This window comes from Sturnira hondurensis, unplaced genomic scaffold (assembly GCF_014824575.4).
Source record: "Sturnira hondurensis isolate 20B ecotype Veracruz unplaced genomic scaffold, ASM1482457v3 Scaffold0000167, whole genome shotgun sequence".
Taxonomy (NCBI): domain Eukaryota; kingdom Metazoa; phylum Chordata; class Mammalia; order Chiroptera; family Phyllostomidae; genus Sturnira; species Sturnira hondurensis.
In genome coordinates, this window is record NW_028072798.1 from 8,639,573 (window position 1) to 8,657,057 (window position 17,485).

Below are 17,485 nucleotides of genomic sequence, written 5' to 3' on the forward strand. Positions count from 1 at the left end.
ACCAGGTGGAAGCCGAGAACAGTGGTAATCCGGACTTCGGGAGCTACCTCAGGGTTGTTTTAAAGCCAGACACTTGCCAAGGGCTCGAAGGCTCTGACTCCGTCACTCTTCCAGGGCTTTGATTTGTTCACTAAATGCAGTATCTAGGGGCATTAACTGAGCTTATTTGATGAGAAAGATCCCTGCTCTGTAAAATTCCCAGCTAATTGCTTGGAAATGTGGTCAAATTTTGCACCTATGAATTCATTGTAGAATTGTCAAAGGGCGGGCAGTGTAGGCAAGCTGAGGCACGTCCCGTCCCGAGTGTTATCGGGGACAGCCTGCCCTGCGGGAACTGTGTGTCGTGCTCTCTCACTGGAAGCGCCTTCACGAGCTGACCGACTCGCTCACTGTCTGCAACAGAACAAGCCGAACCCGCACGGGTTCGCCCAGAACCCGCACGGGCTCTGGGTCCTGAGGTCACGGCATCCGTGAAAGTCCTCACAGAGGTGACGTGAGCGGTGCACTTCCTCGTAGTTTGCTGTGGTTGCCAGTGACGTTTGTTAGAAATCTGACCCTTCTTTTTTCACTGTTGTGCCTCGGTCACATACAATAAGAGAAAAAAATCAGAGCTGAAAATGGGCCGCATCATCACCGAGGCCTGAAAACGGAAACGGTGGTGCTGCCAGCTGCCACCCTGGCTCGTTGGGAGGAGGTGTTGGCACCGGCACAGAGCAGTGAAGTCCTTCCCAGCGGGTTTGCATCGCTCCTGAAAGCGCTGATCGGTCCCTCCTTTCTAACTGAAGTCGCCCTTCGGCGGTTCCCTGAGTTTGCTGAAAAGCACCTCGTAGCTGGGTAAGAAATTCTACCAAACAAAACTTAGAGATTGAGTGAAAACACTGTAGTAGGTCCAGCGTTTTCTTTATTTTACAGCAAAGGCAGCTAATACAGTGAATGGGATCATCTGATTTTTCATTTTGGAAAAAGAAAGGTTTTTTTCTCTCAAATTTGAGGGTGACCCAGGTAAACCCCACTTTATCCAAGGGGGACTCTGGAAACAAGATGAGGCTCTCTGACCACAGACACATGCCTGACCTCACCTCATCGAACCTTTCGGACTCCCAAACGTCCTGTTTCTGTGGATAAGAACCCACGAGTCTGTACCCAGTAAATAAAGAATAAGAACAGAGCCGGCTGTGGTCATCACATTCAACATACAGTGTATTTAGAACTGGATTTTCTTATATCATGTTTTTCAGAAAATGCACAAAGTAGTAATTTGTTCATTGGTTTATCCCTTTTACAATCATTTCGTTTGATGCCAATAAAAAAGGTGGTTTTTTAAATATTTTATTTATTTATCTTTAGAGGGGAAGGGAAAGAGAGAGGAAGAGAAACCTCAATGTATGGTTGCTTCTTGTGCATCCCCTGCTGGGAACTGATCCCTGCCAGGAACTGGCCTGCAACCCAGGCATGTGCTCTGACTGGGAATTGAACCACAAACGTGTGGTTCTCAGGCCCGTGCTCAATCCACTGAGCTACACCAGCCAGGGCCCCCCAAAAAAGGTTTATCTGTAGCATGAATCTATCCTCCAAAAGTTCATAAGATGTAGGGAAAACTAAGTAAACAGAAAACATCCCCTGAAGTCTAGTGACGTGTAAACGAGGAATTCAGAGGAAGGAAGAGGGCACGGTGTCAGCCTCGCAGAGGAAGCGAATCTGAAAGGAGCACTGAAGAAAGGGGAGCATGGACCTGCCTAGGCCGACCCGTGAAGGCCTGAACGAAGGTCGCCCGTGTCTGGGCTCGTGAGGAACCCAGTCTGAGCAGAAGAGAAGGCCTTGCTGGCGAGGTGCAAGCTGCACGGTCGGCCTCAGAGCTGGTGACAGTGGGCAGAGGTGAGGGGGGTTGGGATTCCACCCGTCCTTCACCACGGAGGCCTTGGTTATTCATGAGCACGGAACGTGCTCGGGAAAACAGACAGGCAGGGTGACCTGGGAAGAGGAGGCCCTGGAGGCGGAGAGGCCCGGCAGGCGGTAGCTGCCGTCGGGGTGGGCTGGAGGAGGGGCTGGCTCCAAGGGGCTTCATTAAACAGCCTACTGCGCTCCACACGGCAGCCATCTGAAGAAAGGGAAGGCCCCACCCAGCACGAGGCAGAGTCTGTCGGGTACCATCAGGAGTCAAAGGCACTGTTTCCTGAGGGACACGGAGACCCACCAGTCTTCGTGGAGGAGGGGAGCTTGGACTTGGACTCCTAAACTTCCCCCACATCTGTGGCTTGAACTTGGTGGGGTTTTTTTTAAGGACATAGAAAGACCATTCAGATACCTACAAGGTTTCTACGTTTTACTGTCTCACCGTCTTCCTGTAATTTCCCCACCTGAACACTGTAAAACTGATACCTTGAGGTCTAGAAAGAAGCCATTTATGCCCAGAGACGGGAGGGATGGCGGGCAGGAAGGGTCCCAGACTTTCCCCATATCCCTGGTGTATCGTAGGGCACCGTGAACAAGGCCTGGGATTGGTCACCTGGATTTTTGTCTTCCTGCATACATCAATGCAAAGCATGGCATTATTTCAAGGACTTACAATGACGTGAAGGTAGCCCAACAGTCTATATCATAAAAACGAGGTGAGGGTAGCTCACTGGCTGCGGCTAGTGGGACACCTCCCCACATTTCTCACCCAGCCCCTCTCTCCTGGTGATATCCCTTCTCACCGGGGCGCAGGGTCTCCCTCCAGGTGCAAAGGCAAAGTTTCTGCCCCCCCAGCCGGCTCCCTGGGTGGGCACAGACCTTCCCATCACCCTCTCTGTCACACGTTAGCTGCCTGGGTCACCTGCTCCGGTGCCTCCCCTCTCCACACCTCAGCCTGCTCCTTGTGCAGGGGAACCAGTAACAGCAGGGAGCTCATAGCACCAGACTTGGGTTTAAGTGGCGTTAGGCTAGCAGTATTGTTGTTATTACTCGGCCCGGAGATGAGCCAGCCAGGAGCAGACTGAGGACGCGAGCTGGGCCCAGGACTCTGCGCTCCGTCGTAGCCTCGGTCTGCCCAGCGAGCCACATCGGCCCCCCAAAAGACAAGTGCACCCTCACTTCACAAGCCTAAACTCAGCTTTAATTTACTTGCGGGCAGTGGTGTCTGTTATTGTAATTATCCAGTAGCAGTGTAAGCTGGCAAGCCACCCATTTCCCTTTGTCTAACTTCCATGTGAAACAGGTCTTCAACCAGAGAGGAACCTAATGAGCCTTCTGGGCATCTCGACCACATCGCTCTCAACTGAGTGTGTTTTAAAAATCAACCTGTACATTTGGTCTTTACTCTGAGACATCAAAATCTACGTAGACTTATTGAAATAGCAGGATGGAGAAATTTCTGGTAGTGTGTCAACAAATACTTTCAAGTTTGGGGCAATGTTCTCTTTCTTAAGTAGGATCAATCAGATAAACATTGCTCCTCGTGGGTCTTCTTAGGACTTGCTTTGAAAGCTGAATTTGATGCTTACGAAGTTTGACTTTGAAGAATTATACCATTGCTTTACGGTCATCTTTTTCATTGAGATATACCACATCTATTGAATAGCCATCATTTCCAACGTGTGTTTCAAAGTTATGATATATTATAAAATGGGATGTTAGGATAACTAACAGCCAGAAATCACTCCAAATTTAGTCCCTTCTTTGTAGAGGGGACTGAGATTCAGAGAAACTAGGTCACCTGTCCATAGTTAAACTCCTTGTAAGTCAAAGCTACTAAGTTATGGAAATATCATATTATAAGTTAATTGGCCTTGAAGTCCAATTTTTCCCACTATGCTCATACACTCCAATGTTACCATGTTCATTTCGTAGAGAAACAAATCTACTTTGCAGCTAGATAATGGCCACTGTGTAGGAATTCTCACTGTTTATCCAATGGAAAATGTAAATATTTCACTGAGAATCGGGCCAAGATCTATAAAGTCTCTAAATTCACAAGTGATCAGGGTCCCCATTCGGAAGACCAGCCCTACCTTGAGCTCTCAGACCAAGGCAGCTCAGTCACCCTGCGTCAGAAGGAGAGGAAGAGAGAGACACCCAGCCGGGAATCGGGAATCGAGGCCTTGCTTCAAAGCTTTTATCTTCAGAGAAAAGAAACCATGTGAATTCCATGAACGTCAACAAGAACTGAAAAGAACCGAAGTGTGGAAGCCTGTGGGCCCCTCTGGCATGCCAGCCAGAGGCGGGGGTGGTGAGCTTCTGGTTGCAAGCCCATCACGACTTTGAGTCACACCTCCCCGCCGTGAATCAAGACTTTGGAACTAGCCGTGGTAAGTCATACTTAAAGGTATGTTGCAAAGCATCACTTTACGAGAGGACATGAGGTCACCCTGGGGAGAGTTGGCTAAGCTTAGACTGAATGCAGGAACACCCGGAATTCTGAAGGGGATGACACATGATATGGTTAAGGAAAAACAAAAAAATCAGTCCCCTCAGAGCAAAGCTGAAAAAAAGGGAAGTGAAAGAAGCATTTGTTTAGGATGCACAACCTCAGTGCATCTCCCGAAAAGGCGCCTTCTCTAACTCCGTGCAGAAAAATGAATTCGGTCCTTGATTTTCTTCCCATCTGCCCTTTCTCTTCTGTTTCCTCATCTCCAGAAAGGAACAGACTAAAATTCACAATGGTTTCCACTGTAATTTTCCAAACTTTATGGGAGAAAGCCTTTTTATTCCAAAACAGATAACACTATTTCTATAAAGTAAATTGAGTTCACGCTCACTCCAAATACACAGGCACTTCTGGCAAAACAAATGTTGACAATTTAATGTAGGTCTTGAATCGAAAATCTCTTGAAAGAGAAATGTATCTGTGTCTCTCTTTTCTCTCTTTCTGTATTCCGATTAAAAAGAGAAAAAGCTCAAAAGCAACCATTTCTAAGCTTATAAATATTATGAGTTATCTTTTTAATGACACTTTTTAAGTGAGTCATCTTTCTGATAAATCTCTTTTGGAAGTGTTACTTTATTCTGCTAAAACTGACTTCTCTGCTTAACTAGCAGTGAGTGCAGACAGGGAATTACTGTGTGGCTCCTCTCCGTCTTCCAGCTGTTAAACCCACTAAGCCCACAGGGGGAATTTGTTCAGTCAGCCAGCAGAAAGTCTGCAGCGGTTTAATGGCACCAAGAAACACCGCCTAACAATAATATTCACAGTAGGTTCCGCCTGCACATTCCTGCCGGGACCTGAGCCCTGGCCCCCAGGGCTCATTCTGTCTCCCCAGGGCGACGGCACCAGCGAGCCCCATCCGGCCAGAATGCAGCTTTGGCTGTGGCCGATGTCGTCAAAGGTTACAGGTCTCGACAGGTAACCCTTCAGCTGGTCTGTCGAGTTCTTGAAATTGTTTAACTCAGCACTGGAGGAAACCAAAGATGCCTCCTGGATCTGGAAACAATGCGGTTTCTTCTGTTGGCATTTTCAACAATCCCACCAGGGGCTGGTTCCCAGGGACTGTCCAGTCCCAGTGGGCACGTTCACACCGTGGGACCAGAGTCTTGCTGCATCCCAAGCTGGTCACCAGACATTTGTCACCTGGGGACATGGAGTGACAGTGCAGTCTCTGCTCTCTGCCAGGTGCTTTGTGTCAGTGGACGCTCTCGTCCTGAGAAAAGCTTCCGTGGAGCTGGGTGTGGCTGGGTTCGCGTTCAAATACAATGTGTCCAGAGTGGTCACATTTGACAACCTTTCAGAGAAACACCAATAGGGCCGGTAAGGGTGTGGCCAAACCACGAGGCCTCAGCAGCAACTGAGGTCAAAGCCTTGGTTTTCTGACCGTGATTTGGCCTTGGGTCTGCCTGGCTCCCCACCGCGGCGACGGCAGGCAGTGCGGACTGTCGGTATTTGTGAATTTCCAGTTGTTCAATGTGCTGTTGTGCAGTGAAGAGGTGACAGGGAGCATTGCTGCGGAGCATGGCGAGTACCATCGGGGCTCCCAAAAGTTAATACACAGTACGGGGGGGACAGACACCGACTGTTCGCTGTCATCCCTTCTCCTTCCCGATTCACTCAGGTGGGGTTGCAGGTGGGGTTGCACAGAGCTTCCCAAGCTAGTATTTTCTTCTAGTTATTTATTTATTTATCTTTAGAGGAGAAGGGAAGGAGAGAGGGAGAGAAACACCAGTGTGTGGTTGCCTCTCATGTGTCCCCTGCTAGGAACTGGCCCACAACCCAGGCATGTGCCCTGACTGGGAATCGAACCTCGATCCTCTGGTTCGAATGCCCGTGCTCAATCCACTGAGCTATACCAGCCAGGGCCCAAGCTAGTATTTTCTTTTTGTTTTTGTTTTTGTCCCCAAGGCAGCCCGTGGGGACAAGGTATAATGGCAGCCACTTCCCAGTCATGCGCTGAGTTCACGCCCAGGAGGACACCACTGCCCAACCCCAGAAGGGGCAGTGGATACGTCCCAACACGTTCCACTTCAGATCCAAACGGCATCTAGCAAGTGACAGCCTCTCGGTTAGGGCAGTTCCGGGAGGGTTAGGGAGAAAAAGATCACACGAATGTTAGAGGCATTGCCTGCATGATCAAGAACAGTTTCGACATTCAGAATAACAAAACGTGCCCTTAAAACAATTCCTGACCCGGAACACCATCCGAACTGCAGTTGCACACCTCCTGCACGCAAGCGCCGAAACCCCTTCTGCCCCCCGTGTTTGCCCCGGGACCCTTCCTTGCAGTCCTACTGGTTCGGTTGTAAGTAAAACGTCTCTTTTTCAGCATCAATGTATCTTTTTAGCCATTGGACACACAGTAGACTTCCAGCCTTCTAAACCGAAACGTCACCTTCCTCGTCAGAGTTGGCAAATGTAAATAACCATTTTTAAGCGTGTGTTCTCTCCCAGCATATTTCCAACAGCATTCCACGTACTTAAAATGGCGAGCTCACGTGAGTCCCCTCAAGTTCAGGTTCTCAGACATGGACCCTGTGCCGTTGTGGACCTGGCTCCCCCCCGCCCCCCCCAGCCTCGCCGCAGGGTTTGCCACTAAGCTCTTCGTGCTACCGTTAACAGCCAGCAGCCGCTGGAAGGAATGCGTTCCTGCTCTGGGTTGGGTTGGTTTTTTTTTTTTTTCCTGCCTGAGCGATACATATTCTGCAACCACAAAATATTTCAACTCCAACTCATTTTTTGAATAAGCAACTTCTATTCTGTTCTGTTCTTTTTATCATTTGGGTTTATACACTGTTGAAAGACAAAAAGCTACATAGTTTGTTCACTCCTACAGTGACATATTTTTTAAAAAGTAAGAATAGGTTATTATTGAAATAGAGCGCTCCTTGTCCCTGCAGTATTCTGGAAGGCGGTGGAAAACAGGGTGGGCTGAGCCTGCCTTTGTGTGCACTCGCCACCCCCCTCTGCCTCCATCAGGAAAATATGTCTGTCCCATGCTCCCCTCAGTTCTTGACCTTTTGACTAATATGCCAACAAAAGGCACCATTTATTAGTGATTAATCCATGTCTCTCTGTCCATCAGGAACCGGTTCGAGCCCGTCACAACCCAGCACCACCTCCAGTTACATTCCCCGCTGCTGCCCTGGGCTTGGCTGTCCTGTGCCCAAGTGGGCCATGCCGCCTTCCCCTAAGCCACCTGGAGGGAGTGTCACCCAGGGGTGGGGGATCTCAGAGATCAGCCCCTCCCACTGGAATCCTGAGACGCTGAAGTTGTTTCTAACAGACGTGTCCTCCAAGATCGGTCTCCCTCATCGCACATGACATCTGTCCCTGTCCTTCCTGCCCCTTCTTCTGACACTTTGGTTGCTTTTGTCCTGCCCTCTTTTGGACTTTCTTTCCACACGCACACAGGCGCCTTCTTCTTTCTTAATTCCATCCAAAGACCACCTGCTGGGAAGTTCCCCCACGTGGATGGTACCACGCTGCCCTCCCTCAGGGCAGGGACTCTCGACACTTCTGTTTTTAAAAAACTTATCTTTGGCTCAAAAGTAGTCGGGCACAAAGCCTTTCAGTCAAGTATTTCCTCTTTTGTTTGCTCTATGTCACTGTCCTATGCGAGTATTTCAGGTCCCCAGCCGCTCTGTGAGTCGAGCTGTAATTCCCACCCCACTTCGCAGGGACAGCAGAGGGGTCTGCCCTGAGGGAGCAGAGCCCACCCGACTCCAGTGGCTCTGTGAGCGGGCGGACCTCACTGGTTGTGGAGACAGGTAGGCACCGTGTCTGTACGACTCATGACCTCTTCCTCCTCCTGCAAAGTGGCACCAAGTCTGCCTGCCTTCACCCCCAGCCAGGGGAATTATCTGGGAGACCCACTCATTTCCTCGCTGCCGTAGAAAACAGTGATCTTTCTGTAATAAGTTTCTGCAAAAGATCAAGCAAAAGAGCTACTCAGCTTCGCTGTGTGGGGTTGTAGTTGTGACTTTTATTTCCAGCCTGGACTATTACTCAATCTTTTTAAAATGTCCAAACTAAAAAAAAAAAAAACACTAGGGTAAACGGCCTGAAATCCCATAGTTTTCCTCCGTTTATTTTCACATCCGAGCAAGAGAAGCGTCTGGAGCCGAGTTTGGAATATGAATAAAACAAATGCTTTATCTAGTAGAACGCACACTCTCAAGGCCACATGCCCCTCTTGGCCTGTCCCCGGAGGGCCCATCCTGCCCCGAGGGCCCTCTGCACCCGCCCTGCAGGGCCCTCGCCCTCCTCAGAGATAAGACGGGGCCTGTCAGCAGAGGCAGGGTAACAGGTCACTCACTGGGAGGGTAAATGTCACTGACGTCCTTGGAAACTGATGAATGATGTACAACACATAATGCCTGTTACTAGAGGGAAAACCAGGACGTTTTTCTCCTCTGGGTTAAAGCAAAGGTCTCCCATGTTTGTGTGATGCCTGTGGACTTAGGTGATTCCTCCAGATGTCTCCCTGGACTCGGGGTGGGGGGGGGCGTCTGACTCGGGTTCCCAGGGCCACCAGAGGCCAGCCCTGGGACTCCTGCCTGGCCAGGCCCGAGGTAGCTGGGGTGGGCACTTCAAGGCCCTATGGGGCGGAGCCTTCTTTGGGTGCTCCAGGTGACCTACCGGGGCTGCCCACCTGCCTGGACTTAGAGAGACTCTGAAACCACCAGTAAACCCAGTGAAACTATCACTAAGACTGGCCCTCCTAGCCCCCCAACCCCCAGCCCTGTGTCCACAGGGATGGGACCAACCCCAGAGAATGAGCGCTTGGGTGAGTGGCTGTTGCGGGGAAAGAGCTACAAGTATGTACAAAAGCAACAAAGTCACGGGATGGCACAGCCTCTCATGCCAAAGCACATCTGTTTAAGTCACGGGGGCCCCCACCCCGATCTGAGGCCAGAACGCTCCTTCCAAAGGTGCCCGGCTGGGCTTCCGAAGAACTCACGGCCCAAGACAGCAGCCTCGTCGGTGTCAGATCTGGGCCGTGGCCACAAAGACTTCACTTTGTGTTAGTCCAGGAGCATTAGACTCATTGTCACCGGGGGCCACAGCAGCCTCGAGGTCGTCTTCAAAGGGCTGCATGTAATTTAGGGCTGTGTACATGGAACTGCTCCTTAACAGTTAGGCAAGAGTTGGGCGCTGCTGCTGGGTGGAAACCAGGTGCCGGGCCGAATAAAACGAGGCGGAGGGCCGGGTTCCGGCCATGGGCCCTGTGTTTGCACCTGTGGTTTAGTCTATTGTTTCTTTGGTTCAGGTGAGTTTTCTTCAGCCCCAGTCTGAGACTTGGTGCTTTTGTACATTTGTCACGACCCCTGAATCCCTGAAGGATCACGTAAAAACCCACATCCCCTAACAAACACGCAGAGGGGACGCCTAGACTGAGGTGCAGGACTTTCTGGGGCGCGGCAGAGCAGTAACGGGCCTCTTTGTGTCTTTGCCTGAACCAGTGAACTCCGGAGATGGCATCGAGTACAGCCAGCAGAAGAGGGAGAACGTGGGCGACCTGATCCAGGAGACGCTGGGGACCCTGGAGCGCTACGGAGGCGAAGACGCCTTCATCAACATCAAGTACATGGTCCCCACCTACGAGTCCTGCTTGCTGAACTGACGGCGGGGGCCGCAGGGCCAGGAGCCCCTCCGTGTCCCAGCCACCTGTGCGTGCCACGGGCCGCAGTGCATCCTCCTCGCCTCCTCCAGCTGCTGCAGCCGGGGCTCTCGGGCCATCGGAACGCCCGCCCCGTCGACAGCAAGGCTTCCCGATACATAAATAGTGTCTGTTTCTCAGATCACAATAGCGTACTGTGCTCGTTTGTTCTGAGAGAAGAACTGGCCCTTTATGCAGCTCGGACAGAATAGGAGGCCGAATTCAGCCGTCAGTTGTATAGACAATAAACTACAATTTTCGTACGCGGCTTAGCAGCGGCCGAGCTGTGTCTGCCTGCCCAGAGGGTGACATCAGAGACTGGGAGGGAGTGGCGACGCTGGCCGCTGGGCAGGTGTTTGTGGTGGGAGACCAGCAAGGGCTCCGCAGCACCTCTGGGCAGCCGGGCACAGCAGTGGGCCCGACACCCGATGAAACCGAGAGTCTGCACCCCAGTCACAGGGGGACAGTCGTGCAGGCCACTCTGAGGCTCAGCTGAGATCAAAACTAACGTTTCCCACCCGTAGTGCTGTGGGCTTGTGGGAGGGAGCTCCCGGATTATCGGTGGGAGGGGCAGGGCAGAGGAGACTGGGGGAGAGTGGGGGGCAGGGTTATGTGGGAAAGGTAAGGTGGAGAGCACAGTTTTCAGGGGTGCTTGTTTGAAGGCTCGTCCCACCCATGCTGGCCTGTCACGTCGGGACCTGGTGTGCTGGTGACAGAATGTTTAGGACGTTTAATCATTTTTGGAAATGGCGTGTAATCACTTAATCTTAATGAGGACCCCGGAAGTGAGTCCAACTCTTCCCCTTGGCCGTGGTCCTCCTGCCCTTGGCCTCCCCCCCATGAGTCGGATGGCAACTCTCTGCAGGTCTGATGGTGGGAGTGTGGAATTTTTATTGAGGCCCAAATAATAAAAAATTCGACACAAAAAAACCACACACACTTTTTCATTCGACTGAGGAAGAACAAAGGCGCCTGGAAAGAGGACCGACTCCGAGGCCCCTGGCCCAGCAGTGGCCCTGCAGGCTGGCCAGGCGGTGAGCGGTGAGCGCGGGGCCTCTGAAACGTGGCCTGGGCCGCTGCACGGGGATGGGACGCTGGCCCCCAGACCCGAAGGAATGCCGCGGAGACGCGCGGCCCAAATGGCTCATTCCGCAGCAAAGCGCCATTTCTGCACGGGGGTGAAGAAGCAAAATGCCAACACCACGCACTGAGCATCGGCCTAGAGATTATTGTCACCCATTGTTTCAGACACCAGTTTCCGAAGGCAAACACCGAGTTCGCAGACTGGCTCATTAGTCATCTTCCTCGACACTCGGCGCAGCGGGGATAGCCTAGCAGCCTCCCAGCAGCTGCCGCCATGTGATTTCTGCAGGCACTTCTCAGGGTGAGTGGAGACACAGGACAGGGTCAGACAAATTGGCTTTCACATCCAATGCTGTGAGAAGACATAGCTGGGAGCGAGCGTCAGCGGGCTACGGCAGGTTTTCCTCTAAACTGCAACGTTCGCTTGCGCCAAGAAGCTCTTGTCTTGGCACTGGCGGTGTGTGCAAAGGGACACCAGTGTCCATGGTACGACTGGGAAGATGGTGGCTTGTGGGCACTCTTGGAAGTTCCTACTGGAATCTCCCACTCGGCTCAGTTAGGACTCAGAGAAGCAGGCCGGGCCTCTCGCTCTGGATCTCGCTAGCAGGAACTGCCCAGGGCAGGAGTGAGACCACTCCCTCGACACTTAGCCCAGGGCCCTGACTTTGGTTTGGAGCTGAAACACCCCGTTCATTTCCCAGCTCTTCGGCTCTTGGCTTTGCTGCCTCGGGCCAGCTATTTAACCTCTGTGAGCCTCCAGAGATGACGCCGGCCGGCAGGAATGGGCCACAGGTGAGCTGGGGGAGGCACCCGGCGCAGTTCCGCATACCTGCCGGCCCTCCGACTCAGAGACGAACAGCACGTCGGCGACCAGTCCTTCCCGCCCCGGCCAATCTCCAGGCGGCACGGTGCTTCCCCCAAGGCGACGCTGAGGTCTTTGTTCACGAGCGATGACTGTGCAGAAAACCCAAGTGACTGCACAGGCAGCGCCATGTTTTCTGGCGGCCTTTTAAAGACGCACGCGCTTCGCTCGGGGAAGCACGAGTGGCCTGCTTTGTGTGCCTTCTCTACCCAGGTCCGTCATGTTCTCCCACGCGATGTCCGATCGGAATGAGAATGGCTGTCCCCCTGCTCTGTTTTTCCATCCAACCCCCCCTTCAGAGGGATGGAAGGAAACTCGGGGAGGAAAAGCGGAAACAGCCAGCCCCAGTGGCAGGCAGGGGCTTCCAGTCTGGTGTGAGTGGGTTGTGTTGGCCTGAAGCCACCTCCCAGGTGTTGGTTATCTGGGTGGGACTTTGAGCCTGCGGCTCAGGAGTTTCGGAGCCCAGAGCAAGTCACTTAAACTCGGGTTCCTTCCCGGTGACAGTCCCTGGCCCCTGGGGTCGCTGCCAGGACCACGTGACCCACGCAGGGAGGGGCACAGGGCTGGAGCACAGGGTGTGAGGACCCGGCAGAGCTGGCGTGAGAGTCTCTGTTCCCTGAGCAACTGCCATGTGATCTTGGGCAAGTCGTGGAGACCCTCTAACTACAGTCCCTCGCCACGCCCTCACTGGGCTCGGGAATGTCTACCTTGGGGGTTTGCTGTGGCACCCCAGGAAAAACACATGTGCGGAAAGGACTCCGGTGGGATGAACGGGTGTGTGGGGGGCTGGTGGGGAGGCCCCGCAAAAGCGGCCAGCCTGGCACTGGGAGCAGAAGGGATCTCACCAGGTCTGCTAAGGTCCCCGCTGCCTGGCCCCGGGCAAGCGCTCGTCTTGGCTCTGACGAGAGAGACAGCAGGCCTGGCAGAGGCCCACCTGCCCTCGGAAGTCCCCTCGGCGGCCACTCCATCATCTGCTCGCACCTTCCGCTTCCCATCCCATTGGGAGGACAGTGCAGTTTTCCTGGGCCAGCGACACCAGCAACACTTGAGGCAGAAACCAGAAGTTGGAGAACCCTGGGCGCCTGGGGCGTGCTTGGGAATGGCATTTTTAAACTGAAGATTTCTTAAACAAACAAAGAAATCCTCAAAGCCTTCTGAGGTTTACTTAAACGGGATCTTGGAGAAGCTCCGGCCTGGGCTGTGGCCCTCTCAGAGCACGGTGGTCTAGGGTCGCTGACCCACGTGGTTTCTGTCCGTTCCGATGCCCACCGCAGCTGCGCTGCTTCCCGCTGCTTTGAGATGTTTGTCCCTTTGCAAGCAGGGGCCGAGAAGCTCAAAGACGGGGTCTGTTGTGAAGTTATATACCTGGGGATATCTGAGGAGATTTCCAATGGAGTCAGCAAACCTCAATTCCACGACAGGATCCCTTTTTTGAGAAATGCACCAGTTGACCAAAGTTTGTCCAAAAGGGGACAATCTCAGATCTAAACGGAAACGACCAAGTTCACACCACACCAGGACAATCCCCACCCACGGTTGGAATGTTTGGGGCCGAAGACTGTCCACACCCGTACAGCCTGCTGGTAGATCGGCCCAGCTGGGAGCCAGAGGTCGCTCCATGGGGGGCAGTCCTTGGGCCCCGCCTTCCGACTCCAGTCCCACAGGGCAGGGAAGGGGGGCGGGGCGTGGAAACTCACAGGATACCAGACAGAAGGGCATTCCTAAGGTCAGCCAAGCTCACTTCTTTTAAAATAAGATATCGGGGGTGATTAACCTTTCTGGCTGTCCTTTGTGCATCTCTTGCCCTGATGATGAGGCGAAGCCCACCTGTGTTCTGGGAGGGAAAGGCCATTCCGAAAGGGGCGGCGCTACCCCAGTCTACTCCAATCATTTGTGATCACGATGTTTTAATACAAGAGAGTCTCATTGTCCTCTCGGCTCTGCAGTGGGGAGAACGATCATACTCGTGTGCTTGGCCTTGTCAAGAGCACTTTCCTACCCGCAAATACACATGGATGTTGAATCTGGTTCTCTGTCTCGAGTGCTCTTTGTCCCTTCCCTGGTCTCCGTGTGTGAGCGTGAACGCGCGGGACAGAACCAGAGCACAGGGCAGACTTGCTTTCTGAGGGGCCCGGACTAGCGACAGTGCGCCCTCCAGTGCGAGTGCAGAAGAGGCCATGGGCGTGGAAAGCAGCGCCCGTGGGACAGAGTCCGCGAGATCGCGCGGCGTGGCTTCCACAGGAAGGAAGGGTCCGGGATGGTTTCTCACACCCCCTTATCCCACTCGGGTCCCACCGGGTGGCGACCGCTCCGTCACACACGGTACTGGCGGCTGGACGCTGCTCTGTCTCCAGGAAAGGGTGCAGACAGGCAGGAGCGGTGAGCGCTCTTCGCACACTGCTTCGTTCACATCGCTTTGTGTCGGGGGTCGGTTTTGGGTTCCCCCAGTGGGAATGCTTCTGAGTGTTCCTTCCCCATTTTTGCTTGGATTCCTTATCCATTTTTTGCTTTGCCCAATTTCTGTAAGTTTGAATCTGGGAGACAGCTTTTGTTCTCTTCCTGGGCTCGATATGTCTGAAAATTTATTACTCGAGTTACTTTTCTATTTAGAAAGCGTTGAGAAACATCCCCTCGCTGGCCTGAGGAATCAATCTGTGGGAAGCCAGGCGGCCTCTGCTCCGCAAGAGCACAGTGCACACGGTGCTTCGCTGGGTTAGCACTCCTTCATTAGAACGTGCGCCGGGGGTCACCTACCAGGAATAGCAGCTCATGCATTAAGAGGGGAAGAGGGAGGGCACTGTGCACGCCCTTAGTGACAAGGCCTCAGCGGGGACTGGGACAACTTCTAGTAAAGGGAGAGCCTCATGGTGCCAGGGTGCCCGCTCCTCCTGGTCTCCTTCGCTGGCTCCTCTTCCCCACGTCTGAAGTGGCAGTCTCTCCTCCTTTCTCCACCAGGGCCCTAGGTCATCTCCTCCATCCCACAGCTGCCAGTGATGCCCACACACCCCTGCTCCTCAAACTGAACCTGAACTTCCCTGACTCTAAGGATTGTCGAACCATATATATGAAACCAAACGCCTGGTCCCAGACTCTCCCATCCCCCCCTTGTCCTCTCGGAGGGCGAATGCCAAATCTCACCCTGGCCCACGTTACCGGCCCTGGTGACCTCCGACCTGCCTCCCACATTCTCCCCGCCCCGCAAGGAGCACAGGGCCCCTGGGCACCTCAGAGCCTGGCACTCACCATCCCCGCTGGCTTCTCCCTGGTCTCCATGCAATGTCACTTCCTGCCTCCCCTACTCTATCCCTCATGGCGCCTTTCTTGCCTCAAGACATGGGTGAGTATCTGACAGGATAGTGCATCTTTCCCTCTTAGTTATAGAACGCGGGCCGCGTGAGGGCAGGGGGCTGCTCTGGTCACGAGGTCCCCTGTGCTGAGAGGCGCACCCAGTACAGGCAGCACCCAGCAAACACGTCCTTACAGGAGACGGCACGGACACCCTGCACCCAACCCAACCTAGAGACCGGGGGGCTTCCTCGGGCGCCCTGCGTCCCCCACTCTGCCGTCCGAGGGAGAACCAGCCCCGGTCCGGTGTAAGAGTTGCTGGAGGCGCTCCAACCATGAGAGATGGAAGAAGGCTCTGCTGTCATGGGGAGGGGCATCCATCATTCTGTTTAAACCAAGTCCGAGGAAAGTATTTTAAACATCCTCCAAAGCTCCCGGAAACACAGGCCCATCTGGCTGTTCAAAGACAGACAAACGGCCTCCATGTGAGCTGTGACCCATGAGTCCCTGGGTCCCTCCCGGGGAATGGCCAGGACAGCACCGATGAGGCCAGTGAGGCTCCAGCCAGCGTGCTGCTCCCTTCCAAGCGCAAATCCGTGTGGGTGTGCCCACAGGGCACTCTGGGCACAGACAGCCCCCGGGGTGCATTAAATCCACGTTCTCAAGGAGGCTAAACAGAAGGAGCCCCCGGCTCAGGATCCCAGAAGGGCCCAAGCATCACGTCCCCTGGGAGCTTGGAGGCCCTGCTTGGACCTGCTGAACCAGAAACCCCAGAGGGCGCAGGCCCTATGTCTGGACAAGCCACCCAAGGCATTCTGAGGTGCCAGGGACCACTGTTCCAAACCAGGGTCTCTGCCCTGGATTTCAGCCCCTCAGGGGGCTCAGTGAGGCAAAGAGTCAGGGGTCCCCGAGTGGAGGTCTCCAGGGGGCCTGCTTTCAAGCCCGGCCACTCTCGATTTTCCGCTGAACAACAGGCCTCTTCAGGGAAATTCCCTTCAAGTAGCCTTTGGGAATAACAGGGGCGTTTCAGCCCCCTCACAGGAGGGTGAATAAACTGTCCTCCAACCAGAGAACGCAGAGTCGGTGTGCCTTAGGAAAACATGCTTTAAACTGGTCAGTACAATGCCGATGGTCAGAACCTGTCAGCTCTGCTGCAGGTGTCGCCACAAAAAAAAAAAGGCCAAGAAGTCTCATTGTTTCAAAGGAGCCTTTCCAACTCATGGGTGTGGTTGTCACCTTCGTGCGTGAAACCGAAAAACCGAGCCGTTAATATTAATGGAGAAAGGGGTCTTCACGGCGAACTGCTCAGACGCCCGGGGTGCCGGGCTGTGGGCCCAGGCACACGGAGCACCTCGCTCTCCCCGCGGACAGGGGCTTGAATCCTCGTTTGTCCACGGCCCCGGGGCGGCGTCCCCGCGGGCCAGTGCCAGCTGCCCACAGCCCCAACTATGTCCTCATTCAGCAAGGCTGTGTGGCCCTCGATTCAATCAAACCTATAATGGAGGCATATTCTAGAACCAGAGCGTTAAATGGCCTTTTTGTCTCCTCCCTCATACATCTGGGGCAGTAAACATTACATTAAAATGCAGCCAGAAAAATGCCCCATAAAGAACTGTATTGATGGAAAGGTGAGTGTTTAATAACCTTTAGTGGACTGCGTTCAGCAGGCTGGGGGGCGGGGGTGAAGGCGTCTGAGCAGGGTCTGCGCCGTGCTCCGGGGAACTTCCCGCGTGAAGGAAGGTGTTCGGCTCAGAAGAGCCCACCAGCCTCACATTCTGAGCTGAGACCATCTCGGCCCCATAGCTGGTACATTTGGTGGTTCTTTGTTCACTGAGGGGGTGAACGACACCCAGCGAGAGTGATTTTTTTTGCCTTCATTCAGAGCCCAGCAAAAATGACCCAAATAATAAAATGGATGAAAGTGCTCTACGGAGAGGAAATACACCGAGTCTTCTCTGACTCGCTCACCCATCTCATGACGTAAATGAGGCGGCACAGACCACAGGTGGAACCCCAGCATCTCAGGTCGGGCCCGAGTCCGGACAGAAGGAAGCCTCTCTCTGGAAAGCAGCTCAGAAGCCCCAAAGCAATCAAAATGCAGTCAGTGCTCCTGCCCCTCTGGCAGCGAGAGGGGCCCCCAGGCCTGCCCCACCCGGGGGGTGGCATCCTGGGCCTCAGCAGGGTAATCCGC

General features: G+C 53.7%; 1 protein-coding gene across 1 annotated transcript in view; it reads left to right on the forward strand.

Moving 5' to 3' along the window:
* Positions 1-10,209, forward strand: part of PACRG (parkin coregulated) — a 384,316-nt gene extending 374,107 nt beyond the window's left edge. The window contains exon 5 of the mRNA XM_037059611.1: positions 9,868-10,209. Within this exon, the coding sequence (XP_036915506.1) occupies positions 9,868-10,028 (161 nt within the window). The 3' untranslated portion in view covers positions 10,029-10,209. The remainder of the gene's footprint in view (positions 1-9,867) is intronic.
* The last annotated feature ends 7,276 nt before the right edge of the window (positions 10,210-17,485 follow it).